The 27,092-nt window shown below is 33.4% G+C and overlaps 1 protein-coding gene across 2 annotated transcripts; it reads left to right on the top strand.

Annotated features, from left to right (window-relative positions):
- Positions 1–1,791: 1,791 nt before the first annotated feature.
- Positions 1,792–26,788, top strand: LOC128165185 (centromere-associated protein E-like). 2 transcript variants are annotated; one of them, XM_052829445.1, is made up of 31 exons: positions 1,792–1,856; positions 3,267–3,325; positions 3,647–3,744; positions 3,923–4,012; positions 5,671–5,789; positions 6,051–6,161; positions 6,453–6,537; positions 6,768–6,835; positions 6,954–7,007; positions 7,353–7,483; positions 7,918–8,050; positions 10,919–11,038; positions 14,979–15,140; positions 15,374–15,467; positions 15,730–15,910; positions 16,039–16,162; positions 16,377–16,460; positions 16,810–17,193; positions 17,863–19,476; positions 19,995–21,272; positions 21,449–21,949; positions 22,246–22,518; positions 22,843–23,103; positions 23,614–23,694; positions 24,359–24,448; positions 24,691–24,913; positions 25,066–25,180; positions 25,293–25,390; positions 25,729–25,990; positions 26,119–26,189; positions 26,314–26,788. In XM_052829445.1, the coding sequence occupies exons 2-31, from the start codon at positions 3,279–3,281 to the stop codon at positions 26,463–26,465; spliced, it is 7,104 nt and encodes a 2,367-aa protein (XP_052685405.1). In that variant the 5' UTR covers positions 1,792–1,856; positions 3,267–3,278; the 3' UTR covers positions 26,466–26,788. The 2 variants fall into 2 exon arrangements, with proteins under 2 accessions (XP_052685405.1, XP_052685404.1); XM_052829444.1 differs by having other exon boundaries at positions 25,063–25,180.
- Positions 26,789–27,092: the final 304 nt, after the last annotated feature.

The raw sequence follows: 27,092 nt of genomic DNA, 5'->3' as shown, positions 1-27,092 counted from the left end.
TCTTTTTACATAAATATACTATTACTATTGCCGAGACGGCATTTCACATTTATGATGTCTTTCTTTGGTGTTGCTATCGTCAATATCGTATCGATATCGATTCGCAACAACCAATACATATCAACCAATGTAGTTGTTGAGACATCATGCATGTCATGTGTTCGTACATTAATATCGATTCATCAAGGTCAACATTTATATGAATGTTGAATCGTCATAAAAATAACTGGTAAAATTTCACTTTGCTGTCGATAAGATATCGTTTCATTATAGTTAACAAGTAAAAAATTAATTCCTCTTTGTATCATTCAATTAATGTCATCAAAGGTTTTTTTGCATTGGTCAAATTCGAATCGACATCCAATCTTTGATGTAAACAATGATGATCAATATCGATGTCGATATTGTCACCATCTGTATGATGTCGTCAATATCTTTATTTGTAGCTACCTTGTTATTGGTTAATTGGTGAATAGCATATATGCATGGTTTGATTCATATTAGAAAAAAAAACCCAGCCAATATCGATATTAATATCGTCAATTCAAATATTATATGAAAAAATGGTCCGGTAATGTGCATATTGATATTGTCGCACGATTCAATTTTGTCTCACGATTTAGTTGTGTTGCAGTTTGATTAAATCTAGAATGCAATCAAACATGATTGATATCGATGTCAGATATATCGCCACAATAAATTGTTTTTTACACTTTTTTGGTATTTAATTTTCATATATATTTTTTCTGCCTCGAAAACTCCCGTGGTCTTATTATTTAATTTGAGTACAATAAAGAAATAAGTAAATATGATAACTACTACAAAACCCCCTTTCCGCCCAACTTCTTACCCCATCATTTTGAAAAATCAACCTTACAAAGGATTTTAGCTATAAACCCATTAGTTGAGTACAAATCGTCAAATTATTCCCTAATTTCAAAAATTCAAAATTTATTCCCAATAATTAAAAAAAAGTAATACAGTTATCAAAAAGTAGGTCGCAGTCTTTTAATATAATTGTTAAAAACGTTAACCAAATACTAGTATAAAATTTGTATTTTTGGCTATAAATCGATCCTTTTGAATTTTAAACGGTCAAAAATATCACGCGAAAAGGAAAATGGCCAAAAACCAGCTGGGACTCCGACCCCACCCTCCCCCTTCCGGTAAACCTAGGAAAAGGGTTTGAATTCGCGCAGGAGAATAATAATTTTATCATTTCACATGCAAAACAATTTATTTGTTTTTAGCAGTGAATATACTCCCATGGGATGCATATATATAAAAGCTTTAAAAAGCTATACTCACTGTGAAAATGTTTCATTTTCTGGAAGAAAACTGACTCACTGTATTTTAAAGCAGTTATGAGCTGAACTTGTTTTTTTTTTTTTTTTTAAACATGTGGCCAATTACAATTTTGCAATGAATATTTCATACATATTGATTTAAATTGTATATACAGTATGTGTAAAATTTTAGGAAAAGGGAGCTTTCCAATCATTAGCCATTAGAAAATTGTCAAATATCGATTTCAAGTGATATGACAAAATTACATGTATATTTGCTTTAAAAAAAAATCTGTTTTATAAATAACTTGTGTGACCTGTGTACAATGATTATTGAGATTATTACACATTATGGGAGTTAAAAATTTTGAAATTTCAAAAAAATGAACAGAAAATCTCATGAATAACAAGAAATACCGAATAACAACTACCAACCTGTTTTCATCACGAAACGAAAAATCTTACCGTTTTTATCCGGACGATGGTTTTCTATTAATCTTGAGAATGGAAAGATTTCATTGGTTGGAATTTTTAATGGAGGATTATTTGAACGAAGAAAAAGCTTAGCAAGTATGTAATTTGTTGTTTATAAATCTGAAACGCATATTAAAATGCAAATGTGGTTTTTAAACCCTTGTAAACAAGTCTTAACATTTCAAACTCGTATATAACTCAGTACAATTCATGCCTCGAATGAACCAACATGATTTTAGGCATAATACTATCATAATAACTAGAAAGTGGTCAATCACTAGATTTAGACTGTTAACCTGAATTACCTACATACATGTAGCTTTATTTACATACATGAAGTAGGTCTGTTTAGCTACTCATTCATGCATTTTTCTTAATTTGTACAAAAATGCACTTCGACGCAGCAATAATTTTCACTTGAACTTTTTAACTGATTGAACTGATCTGAAATGCACGTCATTTTCAAACAAAATGATGCTATTTGAAGTATATTTTACTTAAAGTTCTTTCACCAAATGTTGTGGCTCTTTGTGTGATTAAGCTACATTTATCACATATGTGTTTTGTTCCAAAATTAGCCTAATTGTTGAGTATTGACCCATGCCTGAGCAATAGTTAAATTCAACACTTATATATCACTTACATTATACTCTGTCCCATTTCTGCTTACAATGCTTTTTGTGCAATATATCTTAATAATCATAAAAACCTTGGTGCTCAAACTACACCCATTCACTAGAATGAAAAAAGTCCAGCTAGAATGCTAGATTATCTGTTTCGAATCTCCACCTCAAAAAAAAGTCTGTGGATTTTGCATAGCATAAGACATGAGAGTACACCCCCCCCCCCCCCCCCTTGTATGATAACATTAAAAAAATTGTGCAAGATGTCCCAAGTACTTCCAAATTGAGAAAAGATGTAAACATTTTCCATTTTGAATCTCTGTACGATGTTTGTATTCAATTTGGTGAAATTCTTTGGGTAAAAATATAGGTGATGTATCAATGAAGAAATTTTCAAATCTTAGATTTTTTTCTTTATTTTTTATTTGAATTGTGCTTCATTGACAGGTATATGCTTATTTAATTAAAAATCATCAAAAAGTGGTGGAAACAAAAAATTGGGACAGACAATGCTAACTTACTACGTCATGTTATTTTACTCAAAGATCTGTACATATGACTGACTGATAGTTGAGAACTGTGTGCAGGGTTATTTTACCCAGTGTCAATTTCACCTTTCTACACTTGGAAAGAGTTTCACCCCATTTTGAATTTGAAGGGGTGAAAATAAAACAAATTTTCCCCTGTTAACAATATTTGATTTTAAACAACCTTTTGAGATAACTAAAACAAGGGAATAAATTGACCCCAGTACTTGGATGTTTATTTAATTATATTGATGTTCAATAATAAATGTACAGGTAATACTATTTTGAAATAGAAGTATTTATGATTTAAATATAATTATTTGAAAATACATTAATTGTCTCTGTTTTTTTTCCAGTCTTTGGGGGGGATGGACAACATTCAGGTAGCGATCCGTGTGCGTCCTTTGATTGCAAAGTAAGTAAATTACAGATTTGTTTATAGCATATAAAATTAAAAGTACATAAAGTAAAATTATTTTAAGTGCTAAAAGAAACAAAAACTGTCCTAAAAATATTGGTATATGTATGACATCCACCTGTCAATCCCTAAGGACACACTTTCTATAAAACTGAGATGTAAGAATAACTACAAAATTATTTTGCCAGTACTGAACAAAACCTTGCTCATCAACAAAAAAAAAACCCCACCCCTCATCTTCCTGCAGTAGAAAACTTTTAAGAACAATGATCACTATTTTTAGGAATTATGAATTGAGTTTACTATTGCACATTGCAGGGAGACAAATCTGGGACAACAAGAAGTTTGGAATGTTAAAGAAAACACACTGGAACCCCTTGATCAGAATGGCAAACCAGGAGTACCTTATACATTTGGTAAAAATATTTTAATTGAATTGCATGATTGTAAATTCACATGATCTATAAAACTTATTTAAATTTTTTGGTTAACAATAGATAATGTTAATTGAAATGATAAGTATTTCTAATTTTTTGACAAATGATAATTGAAATGATAAGTATTTATTGATATTCAATTTTATGTGAATTTCAGACAGGATATTTGACGATCATATGACAACATATGACCTTTTCCAGGAAATTGCCAAACCTATAATTGATGCTGCTGTGCAGGGGTTCCATGGTGACACAATTAGTTAACAATATTCATGTGTAAAAAATAATGGCCTATGTAAAGCAATTTTTTTGAAGGGGTTTCAACATAATCTATTGTACGAAAGCCCATTGAGCTCATTTTCGTAGGTAAAAAAAATATTTTTTTCGCGATATAACGCGTTAGTTTCGCAAATAAACGCGAAACTTTCGCGAATAAACGTGTTAGTTTCGCGAATAAACGCGTAAGTTTCGCGAATAAACGCGAAACTTTTATATAAATATTGTCATTTCATACAGAACCCATATGAAGAAAAACGATGGAAAACAAACACATTTTAAGTTTTATATAATAAATACTTATTATTCATTATCATTACAATATCCGTGTTACATTGATTTATGAAGACAAAATTTCCTTTTTGCATATAGATATTAATAAATCTGATAAAACTTTATCATAACATTTTTATATGTTATATATATATTATATATTACAGATATATATATTTGTAATATAAATCATATTACGATTTTCAGTTGTTCGCCGACCCTGTGTTCGAACAGGCATTCATTGATGATCTTTTTCTTATAAAAATTGATATAAATTTTTAACCGTCACAAACCTTTTAAATCTTAGTATTAATTTTTAAATGACATATGTGATAAATTTGGAGGACGAATTTACGTCATCTAGATTTGAACAAAAGCTTGAAAATTTCAATTCACAGCTTGACTTATCTTTCTTATATAAAACTAGACGTCACAAACCTTTTAAATCTTAGTATTAATTTTTAAATGACATATGTGATAAATTTGGAGGACGAATTTACGTCATCTAGATTTGAACAAAAGCTTGAAAATTTCAATTCACAGCTTGACTTATCTTTCTTATATAAAACTAGACGTTAAGTTATGTTGCAGCGATATAATATATATTATAACGTTTTATAAACAATGATATCCTTTTAATTCTAAAATGATACCTAATACAACGTTTATTTCGAATTAAAATTGTCATAATTAAAATATGTTGCTGCCCCATTTTCAATAATACAGCGCCCATTAGAATGTGAGAAGCGCAATGCATTATGTTCTTTGAAAATCAGTACTAAGATTTTAAAGATTTCCTACGTTTGAATTTATGTTTATTTGTATAAGGTTAAATCTAATTTATAATATTATTTTGTTTTATTTAAATTAATATATTTGTTTTCAGTAATCATTCTTCATAGTGTTTCTTCTATGAAATAACAATATTTATATTTAAGTTTCGCGTTTAATCGCGAAAGTTTTGCGTTTATTCGCGAAACTAACGCGTTTATTCGCGAAAGTTTCGCGTTATATCGCGTTTATTCGCGAAAGTTTCGCGAAACTTAAGCATTTAATCGCGAAAGTTTCGCGTTTATTCGCGAAAAAAATATTTTTTCTACCTACGAAAATGAGCTCAATGGGCTTTCGTACTATTGCATAGATATTACATAAATGGGTTAAAGAAAAATTCTGTAAACTCACTAGGTTTTCATTACTGTATTTTATTTTCATGCAAGTTCAACATGCTATATGATACATGTATGTATGTTTATATGTTACAACATGTACAATAAGTGCATACCATTTTAATGTATTTCTTTAAAATCATGGAATGCAGTGTACAACCTTTGTTGAAGAATTCCTTATTTTTTGTAGGCACAATATTTGCATATGGACAGAGCTCATCAGGCAAGACTTTCACCATGACTGGCAGTAACATGCAACCCGGGATCATCAAACTGGCCGTCAATGAGATCTTTTCCAGAATCAATAATGTAAGGAACAAACTGATTGAAATGATCCTTCAAATTGTACCTTGTTTCAAACTTATGAATATAGGTGGGTTTATATTATTCTTCCACTTAAAAGGCTACCTTCTTGTACAGAAATAGAATTTTGGGTCCCTGGCCGTCTATGTCAAATCCTTCTATCTATAATTTATATGTAAAAACATGAGTAAATAGAATAATAAACTTAACAGTCCTGGTTTTGTCATGGCTGCTTGTATCTGATGATTTTTCTTTTGATTATTGAAGATCCCCGACAGAGAGTATCTAGTTAGATGCTGTTACATGGAGATCTACAACGAAAAGGTGTCTGACCTGCTCTCTTCTGAGGATAAAATCATCAAGATACAGGAAGATACAGTAAGACTCTTTATATATGTATCTTTTTTTATTTTTTATTAATAAATATATTACAACACTGTCTTTTCAACTTAAAAAATTATCTTGAAATGACTTTGTTATGGAAAAAGTGTATGTGTGATTGATAAGGATTATATAACAATGTGAGAAAAATTAAAATAAAATGAAATGACAAAAATTTGTCAAATTCCAGCTTGGATACACTTGTCATATGCTGTAAGATATTTGATCAGAGTATGTTGTAAAGTTTTGCCTTTTGTGCATAGTCTTACTGTGCTTTTCATCTTCCAGGAGAGAAATGTGAATGTGATTGGTGTGGAGGAACGCTATGTAATGAATGAGAATGACCTGAATGCTGTTTTGAAGGAGGGAGAAGGTAACAAACAATATCCTATTCAGTATTTTTGCACTCTACAATATATTACTGAGTTGTCTTTCTTGCTGTGTTTAATTCATTTAACTTTTCATTGTGATTGTATCTGATATAATAAGCCTGAAAAAATCCAAGATTTGATAGTATTGTTTTAATCTTTGAATACTGTTTTTGTTTACTTACAGGTCACAGAATTGAAAATAATATAACTAACAATAACTTCTGTTTTGCAGCACGAAGACATATGGCAGAGACAAAACAAAATGACAGGAGCTCTCGGTCCCACTGTATACTACGTGTAGTACGTACTCCACTAAGCTCCTAGTACTAGTATTTAGGTTGTGATCTTGAAATGTTGTCAAACTATGTATTTTGTATCCATATGTACATGAACGTTTATGGTTTGCTTCTCATTGTAGATAATAGAGAGCAGACAAGTAGATGATGAATCAGCTGTTATGGTGGCTCATCTGGTATGATACAAAGACCATTACTAGACATTAGAACCTTTCAATTTATGTAAAGTCAACTGTGTTTCTGCAATCTCTTTTATTGACTCATATGAAATTGTGTTTAGTGCTTTAGTGAAATGTCAAGAAAACTACAGGTTCAATGAAAAAAAAAAATCCCTTGATAAACCTGTTCCGTTTACAATTGAATGTGACAAAACAGTAATGAGACATATTTTCCATGCACTCTTTTATATCTAAGGGTCATTTTTGGCAATGTCTTGTCCCATAAATTTAAGAGTTTTTTAGAGTTAAACTTAAGTCAAGGACATTTGTGGTTATAAGAAACCTGTAATCTCTGTTTTACAGAACTTTGTTGACCTGGCAGGATCAGAGAAGGCTGGTGAGAACACGGGGGACAGATTCCGTGAAGGCTGCTCCATCAACAAGTCCCTCTTTACCCTGGCTCGTATTATTGCTAAACTCAGTGAAGGAGTCAGGTACAATATCTTTTCTCTTGTATTGTCACTTATTGTGAGATTGACTGTCAGTATTGGCAAATTCACATAGAACATTTATAGATAATCATTTGATCGCATATCAAACAGAGCATATGTATGTTCTGAAAGTAGGAATACTTTGATATATATTGTACATGTATTTTAATTGCCTGTACTGTGTGTTAATGTGTATCCTTAGCAGGAATTATCAAAATTCTTTTAAAATCATTTAATGAGTTTGTAAATGAGCTGAATGGAAAAACTGTCTAAATCTGCTATCATCACACATAATCACTTTCAACCTTAGTTTACAACCTTGTAATTAAATATGATTTTACAATACTGTGTATTATTTATCTTCATTTATCAAAGTATTTTCTTAACACTCTAACTCTGAATTCTTTTAAAAATAATCATTGTACCTTTACTTGCAGCAATCAACACATTGGCTATCGAGACTCTAAGCTGACCCGCATCCTACAGAATGCTCTGGGGGGTAATTCCAAGACTGCCATCATTGCTACCATCACCCCAGCCTCTCTGGAAGAATCACACAGTACTCTCAAGGTCAGCTGATTAGAATCGTTACTTGTAAAGGGAACATGTATCAACTTGTTCATAAAAGTGCATGTATCTTAGCAATATTACACATAAAATAGAGACACTGTGAAGTTTACTGTGGAATCATTTAAACTCCCGAGGCCTCAATTTTTAGCTCACCGAGACGAAGTCAGGGGGAGCTTATGCTATACCCTCGGCGTCGGCGTCGGCGTCCGGACCTGGTTAAAGTTTTTGTTGCAGGTCCTGTATCTAAGCTATTACTTGTCCTATCTTCACCAAACTTGCATGGATGATGCATCTGGACCTACTTATGGACTTGAAAGACTTGGATGCTGAATCTGAGTCCTAAATTTCAGATGCTGGAAGAGGTTAAGGTTGTTGGACCAGGTTAAAGTTTTTGTTGCAGGTGCCCTTTGATAGCAATATCTAAGTTACTGCAGGTCCGTACTTCACCAAACTTGCATGGATGGTGTGTCTCATGATACTGATGCACCAGACAGGCTTGAATGCTGAATCTGAGCCATAGGTTTCGGATGCTGGAGGAGGTTAAGGTTTTTGGAGCAGGTTAAAGTTTTTGTTGCAGGTGCCCTTTGATAGCAATATCTAAGTTACTGCTGGTCCGTACTTCACCAAACTTGCTTTGATGGTGTGTCTTATGATACTGATGCACCAGACAGGCTTGGGTGCTGAATCTGAGGTATAGGTTACAGATGCTGGGGGAGGTTAAGGTTTTTAGAGCTGGTTTAAGTTTTTGAAACAGGTGCCCTCTGATGATCATATCTTAGTTATTACTTGTCCTAACTACATGTACACCAGACTTCCATGGATGGTGCGTTTTATTATACTGATGCACCTGACGGGCTTGAATGCTGAGTCTGAGCCATAGGTTTCAGATGCTGGATATGGTTAAGTTTTTTGGAACAGGTCACATGTTTAATAGATAATAGTACTATTTCAAACTTGCATAGTTGATTAAACTGTGATATGAATGAATCACAGAGGAAGCTTCAGATGTAGAGCTTGATCTCCATTATCAAGGATGCTAAAAAATATATCTTAGTTAATACAGGTCCTAACTTCACCAAACTTGAATGGATGGTGTGTCTTATGATACAGATGCACCTGACAGGCATGGATGTTGAATCTTAGCCATATTAGGTTGCGGATGCTGGAGCAGGCTAAGGTCTTAATTGCTAATGCCCTCTGATGATGATATCTTAGTTATTACTGGTCTGAACTTCACCAAACTTGCATGGAGATGCGTCTTATGTATACTGATGTACCTGACAGGCTTGAATGCTGAATCTGAGCCATAGGTTTCGGATGCTGGATGAGGTTTAGTTTTTTTGGAACAGGTCACATGTTTTATAGATGATAGCTTGCATAGTTGATTTAACTATATTATAAATGAAACGGAGAGGTTGCTTCAGATGCAGAGCCTGATCTCCATTATCAAGGATGCTTAAAAAATCTCCCATCTCACTCAAACCTGCTCGATAGATAGATGTGTTTGTTGATAAATGATATAACATGATTCCTATGATATAGTATTGTATGGTATGAAACAATATTCTTTAATATGATACAATATAATATCATATGTAATATTATAAAGAGTGATATGATACGATATGATATTGAATCAATTTTTTTTATATTTTATGTTATGATATTGTAACATGATATTGTTATGTATAGTATTGTATATTATGATACAATATTGTATAATATTATCTGGTATTATTAATTTATTATTTTATCACATGTTACTATTACATAAGATATTGCAAAATATAATATTATATCCTATGATACAATATTGTATATTCTATAATATTGTATCATACGATATTGTATAATATGATATTACTTTCTGTATATAGAATTATATCACATGAAATTGTATAATATGATACTGTTATATAATATCGTATCATACGATATTGTATAATATGATATTGGTTTATAATATGATATATTATCACATCACATGAAATTGTATTGTATGATATTTAAAATATATTATTGTATCATATGATACAATATGTATAATATAATGTTGTATTATATATTTTACTTTATCACATAATTTTGTATCATTTGACATGATACAATGTTGTATCAAATTATATTGTATCATATGATACAATATCATATTATGTTTCCAAACAGATACAGCATCATACAATATCATTCTATATTATACAATATAATATCATATGTTTCAATGTTATGATGTATTAGGTAATATGATATTGTAATATAATACTATATTGTTTTATATATTATGATATTGTATAATGTGATCAAATACAATAACGTATAACACAATACAATGTCATACCATACGTTACAATATCATATCTCATTGTTTATTATGGTATTTTATTGTATTATATGATATATGTTGTAGATATGATAGGATGCAATATTTAATTTTATATTATAGTATTGATTAACATATGAACATATGATTATTATACAATTTATTAACAGATGATATACGATATTGTGTCAAAACAGAATCCATGAATATCCAAGATCATAAAGGATGATTTTCATTTAATATGATAAAGGTGGTCTCATTAGGGTGATGTCTCGTCTCGGTGAGCTTTGTAATCTGTGATTACCTATGTTTGTTGATTTTGTGGGTACCCATTACTTACAAATAACATCCCAAATAAATTTCTAAACAGTCTTAATTCATTACGTGTGTAATATTTTTACTTTCAAAATTGACAAAGAAAACAATTGGCCATGATGAATGTAAATGACTCACAGTAAACAGCAATTTGAGAAAAATAAACAAGTGGTCTCTTCTTTACAATTTAAGTTGAATAATGTATATAAACCTGACTTCATTTATCTTTTCAGTTTGCCTCCAGAGCCAAAACAATTTCTAACAAGCCTAAAGTCAATGAAGTTCTCTCTGATGCTGCATTACTGAAAAGAAGCCGGATGGAAATCCAAAAGCTGCAGGAGAAAATCAATGCGGTACATGGCCATTCATGTTTCTTCATTTACAATGCACATGTCTTGAGATCTACCGTAATCCGGTGAATATAATACGCACTTTTTTCCAAGCATTTTTTACCATGAGAAAGGGGTGCGTATTATACATCCCTATAGGATTTGGACATATTTTTTCCCTAGGTGAAGCACGGGATATTGTTCTACAGTATTACCTATGCTGTTCACAGACAAGACCGATACCCCGCTATACATTGTAACATTACATATATTATTAGCTCACCGAGACGAAGTCAGGGGGAGCTTATGCTATACCCTCGGCGTCGGCGTCGGTGTCGGCGTCCGGACCTGGTTAAAGTTTTTGTTGCAGGTCCTGTATCTAAGCTATTACTTGTCCTATCTTCACCAAACTTGCATGGATGATGCATCTGGACCTACTTATGGACTTGAAAGACTTGGATGCTGAATCTGAGTCCTAAATTTCAGATGCTGGAGGAGGTTAAGGTTGTTTGACCAGGTTAAAGTTTTTGTTGCAGGTGCCCTTTGATAGCAATATCTAAGTTACTGCAGGTCCGTACTTCACCAAACTTGCATGGATGGTGTGTCTCATGATACTGATGCACCAGACATGCTTGAGTGCTGAATCTGAGCTATAGGTTTCGGATGCTGGAGGAGGTTAAGGTTTTTGGAGCAGGTTAAAGTTTTTGTTGCAGGTGCCCTTTGATAGCAATATCTAAGTTACTGCTGGTCCATACTTCACCAAACTTGCATTGATGGTGTGTCTTATGATACTGATGCACCAGGCAGGCTTGGGTGCTGAATCTGAGCTATAGGCTACAGATGCTGAAGGAGGTTAAGGTTTTTAGAGCTGGTTAAAGTTTTTGTTGCGGGTGCCCTCTGATGATTATATCTTAGTTTATACTTGTTCAAACTTCACCAGACTTACATGGAAGGTGTGTCTTATGATACTGATGCACCAGACAGGCTTGAATGCTGAATCTGAGTAATAGGTTTCAGATGCTGGAGGAGGTTAAGGTTTTTAGAGCTGGTTAAAGATTTTGAAACAGGTGCCCTCTGATGATTATATCTTAGTTATTACTTGTCCTAACCTACCAGACTTCCATGGATGGTGTGTCTTAGGATACTGATGCACCTGACAGGCTTGAATTCTGAGTCTGAGGCATAGGTTTCAGATGCTGGATATGGTTAAGTTTTTTGGAACAGGTCACATGTTTAATAGATAATAGTACTATTTCAAACTTGCATAGTTGATTAAACTGTAATATGAATGAATCACAGAGGAAGCTTTAGATGCAGAGCTTGATCTCCATTATCAAGGATGCTAAAAAATATACCTTAGTTATTACAGGTCCTAACTTCACCAAACTTGAATGGATGGTGTGTCTTATGATACATATGCACCTGACAGGCATGGATGTTGAATCTGAGCCAAAGGTTGCAGATGCTGGAGCAGGTTAAGGTTTTAATTGTTAATGCCCTCTGATGATGATATCTTAGTTATTACTGGTCTGAACTTCACCAAACTTGCATGGAGATGCGTCTTCTGTATACTGATGCACCTGACAGACTTGAATGCTGAATCTGAGCCATAGGTTTCGGATGCTGGATGAGGTTTAGTTTTTTTGGAACAGGTCACATGTTTTATAGATGATAGCTTGCATAGTTGATTTAACTATATTATAAATGAAACGCAGAGGTTGCTTCAGATGCAGAGCCTTATCTCAATTATCAAGGATGCTAAAGAAATCTCCTACCTCACTCAAACTTGCTCGATAGATAGATGTGTTTTTTGATAAATGATATAACATGATTCCTATGATATTTAATTGTATGGTATGAAACAATATTGTTTAATATGATACAATATAATATCATATGTAATATTATAAAAAGTTATATGATACGATATATGATATTGTATCAATTTTTTTGATTTTATTTTATGATATTGTATCATGATATCGTTATGTATAGTATTGTATATTATGATACAATATTGTATAATATTATCTGGTATTATTAATTTATTATTTAATCACATGATACATGATACTATTACATAAGATATTGCAAAATATAATATTGTATCCTATGATACAATATTGTATATTCTATAATATTGTATCATACGATATTGTATAATATGATATTAGTTTCTGTAATTTAGAAATATATCACATGAAATTGTATAATATGATACTGTAATATTATATAATATCGTATCATACTATATTGTATAATATGATATTGGTTTATAATATGATATATTATCACATGAAATTGTAATGTATGATATTGTAAAATATATTATTGTATCATGATACAATATGTAATATAATATTGTATTATATAATATTTTACTTTATCACATTATATTGTATCATTTGATATAATACAATGTTGTTTCAAATTATATTGTATCATATGATACAATATCATATTATGTATCAAAAATGATACAGTATCATACAATATCATACTATATTATACAATATAATATCATATGTTTCAATGTAATGATGTATTCTGTACTATGATATTGTTATATAATACTATATTGTTTTATATATTATGATATTGTATTATGTGATCAAATACAATAACGTATAACACAATACAATGTCATATCATACGTTACAATTTCATATCTCATCATTATTTATTATGGTATGTTATTGTATTTTATGATATATGTTGTAAATATGATAGGATGCAATATTTAATTTTATGTTATTGTATTGATTAACATATGAACATATGATTATCATATAATTTTTAACAGATGATATACGATATTGTGTCAAAACAGAATCCATGAATATCCAAGATCATAAAGTATGATTTTCATTTAAAATGATAAAGGTGTTCTCAAAAAAGGGAAGTCTCATAAGGGTGATGTCTCGTCTCGGTGAGCTTTGTAATCTGTGATTACCTATGTTTATTTAACTCTTAGGAAATCATTGTTATAGCATGTAATTAAAGAAAATATATACTTTAAGTCTGTTAATAAATAAACTGTTTCAAAATGGCCTTTAAGAATTAATTTGAACTGTCTATTCTTTATCTCCGTGTACGCCGCCATTACTTTTGTTATTAATAGAATGCGGGCTTGGATGGCCACGTGCTATTTGTAACCGATCTTTGAAAACAGCTTACACATTATGTGGCTCATTTTTAACCATATTCATGTAATGCTAATTGATTTATTGCAAATAATTAAGAGTATAAATAATTCTATAACCTATTCCGTTAATTGAAGCCATTGTTGTGCTCCCCTATACCGCTAACCCTTGACACCTTGGGTATCTCTGTCACTCCCCTTAGGCTGTAAGTGTACTATACACAACTATTTGTGCACATATTTTATTATGTTCCAGGCCTCTAATTGATCACTTTGATAGGAATTATTTAAGAATTTAATAAGGTCCGTTATCTTCATACCTGTACACCGTCCGTTTTTCACTACACTTACATATAACGCTTGTTGAAAGTAGTTGATTTTATTTACTGTAGAATATTTAATACTAGGTCTATTTAAAACATTGATTATGAAATAAAGATATTACTGCGATGTATTCGTTACAATAAATCAGTATCTAAGAAAATATTGTGTTTTTCTTATTTCCGGTAGCATATTCCCGCGATGAAGTTTCAAGCATGCTTACAAAGTACAACTGCTTTGTTGATACTCGGGATTACCGTTTGGTCAATTTTTTTGATGCGTATTATACATCCCAACAAGCTTTTTTTCACCACTTTCAGACCCAAAGTGGGGGGTGCGTATTGTACACTATTGCGTATTATATTCACCGGATTACGGTACATGTACATGTATATGAAGATGACATGACAAACCTTTTGTTAATGTATACACAAATACAACAACCGTGTACTTCTAGCATATACACTAATTGATAAATGTTTATGAATTGACCCTTTTTAGATGGAAAACAGGGATGTCAGTGAGTTAAAGGGAGAAAAGGAAGATTTAGAGAAGAAACTAAGAGAAAAAGAAGAAATGGAACAAAAATACCATGACCTTTTGAACTCTCTGAAGTATGTCATCCAATCCGGAACAACGCAACAAAAAGAGACCATCCCCCAGGTAAAGGTCATAAATAAACTTAAAACAAAAGGTAAAGTGATCCCTGTAGCAGTCTCTTGTAATCTGAAGTGTCATGAAATTACTTAATTTTTTTTTCACTGCTCAATGTCCATGCTTAAAAAAAGTTGCATAAGATTTTCATCTCTGAAAATTGATGCAAAAGGTGTTTAATATAGCAAATAATAAAAGGCTTCTACAATTCATTTTCGTGAAAACTTTTATTCCAATTTTAGTCAAAACGTAGGAAGACTTGGTGTCCAGGAAAGGGTGCCTCCATCAGCTCCCCAAGACGGTTCAGCTTCATCAACAGGATGAACTTCTTTAATGGTAACGTTTCAACTTTCTGTACTTTCTCTTCTTTCTTTATCTACATGTATTTCTTAGTTTGTATTTCTTTATCACCTTCCTCGTCTTCTGTCTTATCCATGCCTTTTTTTTTTTTCTCTTTCACATTACTTATATTCAACATGTACGTTATAAAAAGTCATATCCTATGAATCAAGACCAAGAAGCTTAGAGAATTTGTTTTTCATCTCATGAAATCATTTTATTGTTGTTGAAAAATAATCATCGGTTTGAAACTTCACAGAGGCAGAGGAAGTTGGTATTGAAGATATTTCTCCTCCCCACATCAGAAAACGTAAATCAGACGGTAAATATACGGAGCCAGTAGAGAAGAAGCATGTGTCATTTCCAGCTGATCCTGTCAAGATAGAGGAGGATGACGAGGCATTCATTATTGACCCTCTAGCCAGGGAACTTCTAGATATGTAAGTACAACTGTAGTGTGTAACAAACGTTTTCTAAAACCTGCCAAAAATATGAGATGCAGAGTTATTTTATTTCAGTTTCCAGTCAATTTATTGGCTACTACATGTATATATTATTGCTGTTACAGGCAGGACAAGTATGAAAATCTAATGAGAGACTATGAAGAACTGAAGAAGGAGAAGATGGAGATGGATGAATATCATTGTCTGGAGTTGGAGACAAACAAGGAGGGAATGGAGCGGGTGGAACAGGTATCTGTCCAGTGTCTCCGGAAAGGCTGTGATGGTCACATCCAGCAAGATCTCTGATAAGATTCATATTTCAAAAATAAACTACACATATTTATAGTTCCTTTATTTTCCAGTTTACTTCCATACATGTACATAATAAGAAGTCATTTCACTGAAATAAAAATATTTTTCTTTAACAGAATGGAAGTTATAAGTTCTTTAATTATTTTCTCAGTTAGAAGAAAAAGAGAAAAACAACAAAGAAGAAATAGAAAAATTAAGGAAACAGCTGGCAGACCTGGAAGAGAAGGTCCTGGAGGTACAGGATTTGTTTTTTCAGAGCTCAGAATTTGTGTATAGTTTATAGAGTTAAACTTCACCATATATTTATCCAAAGGTGCACAGTAGGATATTTTGGACTGCCTTTGTGATTTATTGGCTTTCCAGGGAAAGATGTGTGTGTAGAATTTATCAATTTTTTTAATGTGTTTTAACACTTTTAGAGTATAAATCCACTTCATTAAACAAAAGCATAGCTTGAAATTCACGTTTTGGGGGAAAAATTATTCATATCTGACATAAAATTTGTGCATGAAATTGGATGATACACATGCAATATGAGAGTTACAAAGTTTATTTTGTATTTCTTACTGTTTGCACAATTTCAGAAATCTCAAACAATGAAGTCCATGGAGGATAAAATGAATGTTTTATCAGATGAAAACTTTCATTTGGAACATAGACTACAGATTCAGAACAAAAAGGTAACAGAATACCAGTCTGAACTGGATGGAGTCTGGAAACAAACAGAAGAGGGGGAGGAGGGGAACTCAGAGGTCAAGAGGTTAAAACTAACCAATGAGCAGCTTAATTCAGAGCTCGAGAAATATCAGTCATCCAATGAAGAGCTGAAATCAGAAATGGAGAAATTGAAAGAAGTACAAAGTCTGCAATTCCAGGAGGTTGAAAAATTGAAGTCAGCTGAGGGTGAACTGAAGGAATATCGAGCCACAGTGGAAACACTTCAAAGCAAAGTTCACGAGCTGGAGATGGTAATTAACTATTTTGAAATATTATCATTGATGGCTACATCTGACATAGCTGCTTGTCTGTAGCTCCTGGTCTAAAAAAATTTGGATGGACGACCTAGGAGCTAAAGTGCTTCTCATAGTAAAAAACTTCAGTTTACGGAACACCAAAAAATTGCGCTTGTTTCGGACTGATTAATCTAATTTCCCAATTATTCTCCACAAATATTTGATTTCAAAATATTCCTCGGACATTTTACTATAGACATCGTCACTTTACTTGCCTATGATATTCTTTTAAACACCATCACAAGTCCAGTAAAGTGAAGTGGTGCAGTTTGTTTACATGACAAAATGTTGACTCGAGATCTCGACATGAATTTAACATAACATTTTCCGAGGTCGATCAGCGTGCTTCGGTAGGAATTTGCATAAAAAATTTAATGGTTCTAAATTTTTTTCACAGAATTTGTGTGTTAATAAGGTTAATCAGTCCCCAACTAGAGCAGATTTTTGTGCGTTGTAAATTGCAGTTTTTTACTGTGGGAGGCACTGTAGTTCCCAGGTCGTCCATCCCAATTTTTTCAGACCAGGAGCTACAGACCTGCAGCTACATCTGACAGTTTGTATGAATTATTTTATTTTAAACATTCAACGATATTTTACATATTTTTTTTTTTTTTTTTTTTGTAGACAATAAAAATGTTTGAGGAAACAGTTCAAGAATTTCAAGTTGAAACTAAGCACCTTCAAAGTTTGGTGGATGAAAAGACTCAAGAACTGGAGGAACAAAAAGCCAGGACTGAACACCACGTAGATAATTCAAATCAGATTCAGGAATTCCAACAGAAAATGAAATCACTGGAAGAAGAAATTCAACAACATCTCTTAGAAAAAGAAAATCTCAAAGCAAAGACCCAAGATTTTGAAAACACTTTGGAGAAAATGGGAGACAATCTGAATTGTGTTAAGGATGATAAAACAACAGATGGTGAATTAGAGAATATGAGGATTAAGTACAATGAAGCAAACAGAACAATTACAGAATTGGAAAAGAAATTGGAAGACCATCTTGATGAAGTTAGAAAACTTTCTGGGGTGAGAGAAGAAAAACAAGAGGATTTTGAAAACCAATTGAGTAAAAGGGAAAATGAAACAGAGGGATGGAGAGAAAGTCATGAAATCAGTGAGAGTGCACACTCGGCAAGAATAGAGGAGCTGGAGGCAGAGCTACAAGAAACATTAAGGAAGCACTCTGAGGAGATGGAGCATGTCAGAAAGGAATTGACGGAGTCCTCGGAGAATTTACAGACTGTAGAGAAGGAACAGTGTGCAAGGTGTGTAGGTATGAAAGAGAATGAAACAGTTCACCATTATCAACCAAAAGACAAAGATGTGGAAAAACTGGACAAAAGTATGAATGTAAGTTTAGAAGAAGCGGATGGAGAAAAAGAAAATACTTCTTTATTAAGATTCAGGAATGACGAAGAAATTGTGAGACTTGAAGAGAAAATTGAGGAGTTGCAGGAAAAGATAGCTGTGATGGAACAGGAAAAGGAAAATCTGAAAGATCCAGCTGAATTAATGAGCCAGTTCCAAAATATTGTGGAAGTAATGAAAAAAGAACATGCAAAAGAAATACAGAAAATGCAAGAAGATTGTGAATTTAAGCAAGATAATGGTTTACAGGATGAATTGGAAAGCCTGAAGAGTAAATGTCAGGAGTTGTCTCAAACCGTGGATGAAAAAGAAGCTTTATGTGAAGAACTGAAGGTGGCTGTGACTGATAAGGAAGCTCTCTGTGTAGAACTTCATGAGAAAATCATGCAGAGTGGGAATCTGGTCAGGCACCAGGAAAATGATACTTGCATCAACTGCCAAAAATACATGGAGGAAATAAATGATTCTCAAAAACAGCTTGCTCTGAAGAAAGAAGAGCTTGAAAATCTGGAAGAGAGCATTCGTAAATTCAAGGAGGAAAATGAGAATGTACATAACCAAAAATCGGAGATTTCACCCCTTCAGGATGAGTTAAAAACTCTTCAAAATCAATTAAATGAAAATGAAAGCAAAATTAGCAGACTGCAAGAAGAAAATGAGAGACTGCTGGAGAGTGCGAATCTGAATCGATCACCTCGGCACCGGTCTGAGAGCTCAAGTCGCATGAACCAAACTCAGTCAGACAGTATGGACTACACCGAGATGTGTGAGAGGCTGTCCCTGGAGAACATGTCCCTACAGGAACGTGTGGAGGAGCTTCAGGAGGAGGTTGGCAGCCTACAGGATCAAATCAAACATTACCAACAGGTAAACTTGTGTTCAAAGTCAAGCATGCTTGTAACATTGTAATGCATGTACATACAGTATTTAAAAGCTATCCTCATTTCTTTGTCCCCTTTTTGATACTTATACATAATTGAAATCTATCTAAATTTTTTTGGCAAAATACTGTAAACCAACTTTTATTCGTGTGTGAGAAATTTTTGCGAGGTTCGCAAGAGCCTTGTTGTGAATATTTCTTGCTGCGAACCAGCCCTTGTCTTATCACAACATGGGTCTAGATAAGGTTTGGTCGTGAAAATTAGTAGTCGCAATCCAGTTTAACTCCAGGAAATCGCAAAATAAAGTCGCCGCGAATAAAAGTTGGTGTACAGTACATATATACAAAAATAAAATCATTTTTGAAGACATTCCTCCTTTTAACCCAATGTAGTGAGGTTTTATTTTTGTTAAGAAATAAAACAATTTAAAAAAAGGTGTTTGTAAATAAAACAGTCATGTCTAATTGCTTCTTATAAGTTCATGTCTCTTATTTTTGATTTCAGGAAGTTGAATGTTTGGAGGATACTCTGAAAGAAGCCCAGGAAGAAAATAAAGTGTCACAGAACAAAATGTGGGAACTTGAAGAGAAGTTGATAGCTCAAACAGGTCAGATCATGAAAGAAACAACAGAGAGTCAGGAAACCCAAACCGAGGACCTCAATGTAGGGAGACCTCATTGTGAGGAACAAGCCTCACAGACTGAGGGGCTCCAGGAGGATACACAGCGAGGACTGCAGGAAAAATTTTTTGAGAGTGATGGAAGTCAACTTGAGGTGGTAGATCATGGCAAGTCACAGAGGGAAGAGGAATTGATTCAGGAGTTGGCTTTGTTAAAAGAACAATATGAGGAGCAGGGTCAAGCCAAGTCACAGAGGGAAGAGGAATTAATTCAAGAGTTAGCTTTGTTAAAAGAACAATATGAGGGCCAGGATCAATCCAAGTCACAGAGGGAAGAGGAATTAATTCAGGAGTTAACTTTGTTAAAAGAACAATATGAGGGCCAGGATCAATCCAAGTCACAGAGGGAAGAGGAATTAATTCAGGAGTTAACTTTGTTAAAAGAACAATATGAGGGCCAAGATCGAGCCAAGTCACAGAGGGAAGAGGAATTAATTCAAGAGTTAGCTTTGTTAAAAGAACAATATGAGGGCCAGGGTCAAGCCAAGTCACAGAGGGAAGAGGAATTGATTCAGGAGTTGGCTTTGTTAAAAGAACAATATGAGGGCCAGGGTCAAGCCAAGTCACAGAGGGAAGAGGAATTGATTCAGGAGTTGGCTTTGTTAAAAGAACAATATGAGGGCCAGGATCAAGCCAAGTCACAGAGGAAAGAGGAATTGATTCAAGAGTTAGCTTTGTTAAAAGAACAATATGAGGGGGAGGATGAAGCCAAGTCACAAAGGGAAGAAACATTAATGCAGGAATTAACCTCTCTACAGAGTCAACATGAGGAGCTTGAGGAGAAACTACAAGATGTGACCAAGAACTGGGAGGATGCAGAAGAAAAAGTGTTGGAACTGACTCATTGCTTGGAAGTTACTAAGGAAGAGATAGATAACATGACTCAAAGGCTAGAGAAATCAGAAACTGAGGTACAGAATTATCAGAGACAGATTGAGAGTTTACAGAGAGGTATGGCAGACATGACAGATCAGAAGGAACAGGAATATCTGTCTAATCAGTGCCAGGAATTGGAAATGAAAATTAAAACAATGACAAATGAAAATGAAAATCTTCATACTACTGTAGCAGAGAAGGAAAAACAAGTTTCAAATCTAAAACAGGTACAAAATAAAAAAAATCATTTGTTTATTAATTCAATCCTTTTGTAACATTCATTAAAGCAATGTAAAATCTATGAAATCCCAAATGTATTGCAAACAAATTGATATATAAAGTACCAGGTATATTCAAAGCATCATGTTCTAATACTGTAAATTAAATGCTCTTTGCATTGCAGCAAATTTGCTTACTAGAGGAAACTCAAATGGATTTTCAGACAGAACTTCAAAAATTAGAAGTAGAAAAGAAATCGTTAGAAGAAACAGTTTTAAACCAATCAAAACTCACATCAGTTGACGACCAAAATGAAAAAATATATAATCTTGAAGAAAAATTAGAGGCTCTAGCATCAGAAAATGGTAAACTTAAAGCAGAAATAGACGAGAAAAAGAAAGAGTATGCCAAACAGGAGGACGTTCTGCAGACTCGATGGGAGCGAGTGATGGAACTATCTGACGAAGTCAGCAGTGTGCGCGAAGCCATGGAGGAGGTGGAACAGTCCCTGTCGTCTGCATCAGAGGAAATTCACGGATTGAAACTGAGGAACCTACAGCTGGAGTCCACGGTCAGGGAGAAGGAGGGCGAGGTGTCGGATCTCCAGGAACAGTGTCAGTTCCTGGAGACTGAGGTGGAAAGTCTGAGGTCAGAGGTCAACAACCTCAACGAGGAGCTCAGTCAGGTACAGACAATGGAAATAATAAAAATAACCTCCAGGCCGTGAAATTTTGACAAGCTCATTTTTATCTAAACTAAATGTGCAAGTGAGATTGAGATCAAAGGTGACCTTCTCTAGGTCTTATGACCCTGAGGCCTTAACTTTCTAGCTAACAAACGCAAATGCAGTAATCAGTGGTTGCTCTTTTTCTGAAATGGCCAAAATCATGTTGCAATTTAAGGAGAAAATGAAAATACCAGTATTACCTTTGTTTTTACTTATGTTTTTGTAATTGATGAATGGATGTTCTATTCCAATAGGCTTTAGATCGGAATGTGAGCAGTTCCGGCCAAGATGAAATAGAGTCCAAGATAGCAGAGAAAGAGTCTTTGATCAGCTCCTTACAGAGTCAACTTCAGGCTGTGGAGAGTGAACTGAAGGCAAATGAAGAAAAGGTGAAAAATATTACCTCATCTGTCCAAGACGAGGTGGAGGAAAAAATCACTCTTAAAGACAAGGAAATAGAGTCATTGAGGATTCAGCTTGAGGCACTACAGAATAAGCTGAAGGCTAAAGATGCGGACCTTCAACTTGTAAGTACAAAAGATAGAGCTTGTGAATATCTTTTAAAATTTCATCCTTTGTTTTTTAAACTGTATGTTGCATTGACAAGATTGTGTAGATCTGAATTTTATCCCTGCATGTTTTAAATTTGCAAAAATGGGGTAAATATTTAACTTTATTTCTATTTGCGCAAGTCATTTTTTGGGATTTAAAAAAATTCTAGAAGCAAACGATACCAGACATAATTTCTCCACATTGTGTTTTTGGGATGTAAAAGTGATTGAGAAAAAACCCCAAATTACAGATCATTGCAAAAACTGGATGTTAACTTGATACATTGTATTGCACTAAAGGCTTACAACCAAAGCATCTCAAGTTCCGGTCAAGAGGAAAAGTTCCAGGAGAGGATGAATAAGAAAGAACATGAGCTTCAATCCCTTCAGACAAAACTTATGGACCTCCAAGCACAAGTAGAGAAGGAAGGAGTTCAGGAATTACATTATACAATATCACAGCTGGAGAGTAAAGTTGAACAATATTCCCAGAGAAACAGAGAGCTGCAGCAGTCGTTGATCAAGCTGGAGGCAGGGGCCAGTGTTCCTCAGACACTACAGGTAAATACACAGTTAATGCAGTCTTCATCTAGTTTCATGAAAGGTAGAAAACAGAGGTTTCTCTCCTAGTTTGGTTTGTGTGTTTTAGTCAACTTGTCCCATTCTTATTTCTCAATTTTTGGAGAGATTATCATAATTTAGATCTATTGTAAACTAACTTTTATTTGTGACGACATTATTTTGCGATAAACTGGTTCGTGATGACTAATTTTCACGAGTAAATTTTGTGTTGTTATTACTACCATGCGAAAAAGGGCAGGTTCATGGCCATAAATGTTTCATGACGACAAGGTTCTTGCGAAACTTGCAAAATGTTCTCGTTTGCGAATAATAGTTGTTTTACAGTGTTTGGATATGTTTGACATTGCTTCATTACTAGAAAATCAAGTGTTTAATTGAACAAGGGGAAGGATTCTGAATTGAATAAAGATTGTTAATACAGTAAATCATCTCTCTGAGATTTGATTTCATTGAATAGTTTTTGATGATTGTCATTTTATTTACTCATAGAAAGAAATGGAAAAAGTCCGAAATGAAAACGAGACATTGAAAAAAGAGAGGGAGCAATTTCAACTGGAAGAAAAAATGAAGGTATGTTATTTGTATCTTTTTAGTTTATTCTTAAATTTAAAATGAATTTAATAGCTACGGGTCTTATCAAAGTATTTGAGCAGTATTTAGATATGGATTTAAATAGACAACTCTGAATTTTTGCACGCACAATGTAAAAATAAAGGTTTCAAACCCAGATTCTCAACTCCAATATAGGTAATAGTGTAAAATCAAGCAAAAAATCATGACCAAGAAAATATATTGGTACATTATTGAAAACAAAAGATGTGATCAAAATGTTGAGTTTTAATTTCTTTCTGCTACTGATTTGTTTGCTGATGTCTCTTTTGGTCTTTAAAAGATCGTGATGTAAGTGCAATACATGTATTAGTGTCTGTATGAGAAATGTATTCAGACTGTCTGCCCACAGAATCATGATTATACTGGCTTTTTCATGACGTGGTTTCAGGGCAGTTTACACTTTATAAACTGTTAGGAAAAAATTGACTAATTTCTTATTCAGTTGTAATCAGCAAAAAAAGGAGAAAAGTGTATTCCCCTGAATTGTGCGAAATAAAAAGGCAACATCAGCAGATTCGTACATTTGGGCATATTAAGTTCAGAGAATTATTAACGGTCAAAAATTGTTTTGTAGACTGTCTCTACTGACAGGAATGCTTGTATTATATTGTTATATTTTCAGAGGAGTAAATTAGTATCAGAATTTAATTCTCAAAGGATGACCATCAAAAAGCATGAAAAAACAATCCAAGAGCTTCTTAAAGAGCTTGATGTAAGTATGATTAAATTTATCTTTTTTTCACTTGTACCTTCCTGACAGTTTCAGATGAACTTCACCTGCAAATGACTTATATGTACATTGAATAATACTTCAGGACAGATTCTGGGGATTTTAGATGCTATAATTTTTACCTTTTCTTGGGTAATAACTTCATTCTTTTGTATTTTTCGGTTAATATTGATATGGATATACAGATATTTGACAATCAAGTTCGAATTTGTTTTCCACATTAGGAAGTGGACTCTAAGGCAGTAGAGAAAGAAGTTCTAGATAAATTAGCAAGAGAAGAAAAAGAGAATGACAGATTATGGGCCAGTATTGAGGCCAAGGAAAAAGAAATCCGGCACCTCAAAGGTTACCAGAGCCAAACTGTGGACCTAGCTAAGCAGGTGGCAGAGTTAGAAAGAAATAAAAAGGAGTTGGAGGCAAAACTGAGGGAGTCTAAGAAAGCTACAGGTAATAGTGCACTGCTCAAGTTTTCTGTGAAATAAATGATTTATGCAGGGATGTGTATCTTTCATGAACCATTTTCTAAAAGGTACAATAGTCAAAGAATTTCTGTTACATTACTATTTGTATCATTTTATTATTTTATTCATAAATAGTAGAGAAAAGTGATGAGGAGATATTCACTCCACATGCAAGAGAGCTAGCGGACAAGAAGCGGGAGGTATTTGCCCTCCGCATGGAGCTTGAGAAGGTCAAAGACTCTGCTAAAGACCGGTAAGAATAAGGGTGGTTATTTGACAGTGTTACAGTATCAGATGTATTTTTGACCTAGCGATACTACAAACTTTTGCCATTCTTGTATTGATTATTTATATGTTTTCTGCAGGGAACAGGCTTACGGTGAAACTGTGGACAGATATGAGAAGAGAATATCGTCCTTAAAAAATGAAATAAGACGTCTCCAGCAGGATAATGAAACCAGTGGTAAGTGAATATATATATTACAGCAAAATTAAATTTTTGGTTTTTTTTTCAAATTCTCAAATGTTCTTCATTTTAGTATTTATACTGCTACATAAATAGATATTAATGCACCCGACTCTTTTCTGACTAGGGTTTGTGTAGGTGGTTAGAGACAAGACTTAAATCTCACCAATAAAATCTATTAAGAGAGTGTTCTGTATTTTTACATGCTTTTTACAGAAAATTACTTCCACAAATAATCTTGCAGGAAACAAAAAAGAAAAGCCATTTGTAGAGAATTTAAAAATGCAATATAAATCAGTACAAAAATGTAATATATAGAAAATTTTCTTTCACAGTTCTTGTGCCTTGTTCAATGAAGAAGACATTATTCGAAGAACCAACAGAAAAGCCATGCAACACAAGCAGCCAATCTAACGTCAGCAGCAGTGAGGCGGGCGTCTCGTACAAAGCCTCGTGTTCGGGGGCCGTGGACCAGTACAGCAACCTCCTGCTGAAGAACGAGAACAAACGCCTGGAGAAGGATAACAAGAAACTGGTGGCCAAACTGACACAGCTAGAAGCGGAACTCAAGCGCTACAAAGAAAACCGCAAGAAAAGGTCTGTAAATCAAGTCAATTACATGCTTACGATTATATTGTACGATGAATTTTCCTCTTTTATGTGAATCTCTCACTTGTAAAAGTTGATTTTATCCACTTTGAAATTTATTTTCTTTTTTTCTTTAGTGAAGAAAAGGAGAAAATTAGTGAAGGAAAGGAGAAGATGTCAAGTGTTGTCAAGAAAGAACCACTTGAAGGTACAATTTTTTTTTTTTGAAAGAAACCATAACAGTTTTCATCATTGCATAGCAAAATATATGTTTGAGTTTTTTGATAGAAGTGAAAATATTTTTCAGTTCAAATTGTATTTTTTCTCCACAGATTCCAAGTTGACACAGCTTGACTTTTCCATACCCAAAGCACCAGTTAGTGTTCCAGTGCAGAGTGGGTTTAGGAAGATTGAGCCGTCATCTAAAAGGAAAGAGTTGTCCACAGACGATATTGATTCCAAAGACCAGTGTGCCACCCAATAAATGGACATTTTATGGGAGTTATGTCTCCTCCCATTTAATTTATAAAGTAAAATGTCAATGAACTCCCATTGAAAATTTTAATTGTTAAACTACATTGTTCTTTAAAGTCTATAGAACAACTATAGGGATACTGTGTATGTCAATGATCTCTCTCTCTCTTTTCTTTTCTGTTCTCTGAGGACTATTTTTACCCAGGTTTTACATTGCTAAAATTTACAGAATATTGTTCGTGTATTTATGTATAGACTTTGTACAGTGTACATATAGAATTTTTATATTTGATGATATGTACATGTAAAATAAAGTGCCTCGTCCACTTTACAGTATGCATTAATTCTGAGTTTGATGGGGAATGAACAATCATGCAATCAATTTAAAGGTTGTCTTTTTCAGTATGTATAATAGTATAGATGGTGCCTCCTTGTGTAATATGAGACTTTGCTTCATTCACCTTGAATGCTTATTTGATGTAATTTATCAAAAGATTTTTTTTGTAAAGTTGCGTGGCTACAAATATTGTATTATCATTAACATAAAACAACACCCCCTTGTGAAGGCATGGTTCTAAAACAAAAATACAATAATAAAATTCAACCTTAAATAATACTGTTTAAGGAGATAGGGAAG

Source organism: Crassostrea angulata, chromosome 10 (assembly GCF_025612915.1).
Source record: "Crassostrea angulata isolate pt1a10 chromosome 10, ASM2561291v2, whole genome shotgun sequence".
Lineage (NCBI taxonomy): Eukaryota > Metazoa > Mollusca > Bivalvia > Ostreida > Ostreidae > Magallana > Magallana angulata.
Note: the sequence above shows the minus strand (reverse complement) of the source record. Positions and strands in the feature narration are given on the sequence as shown.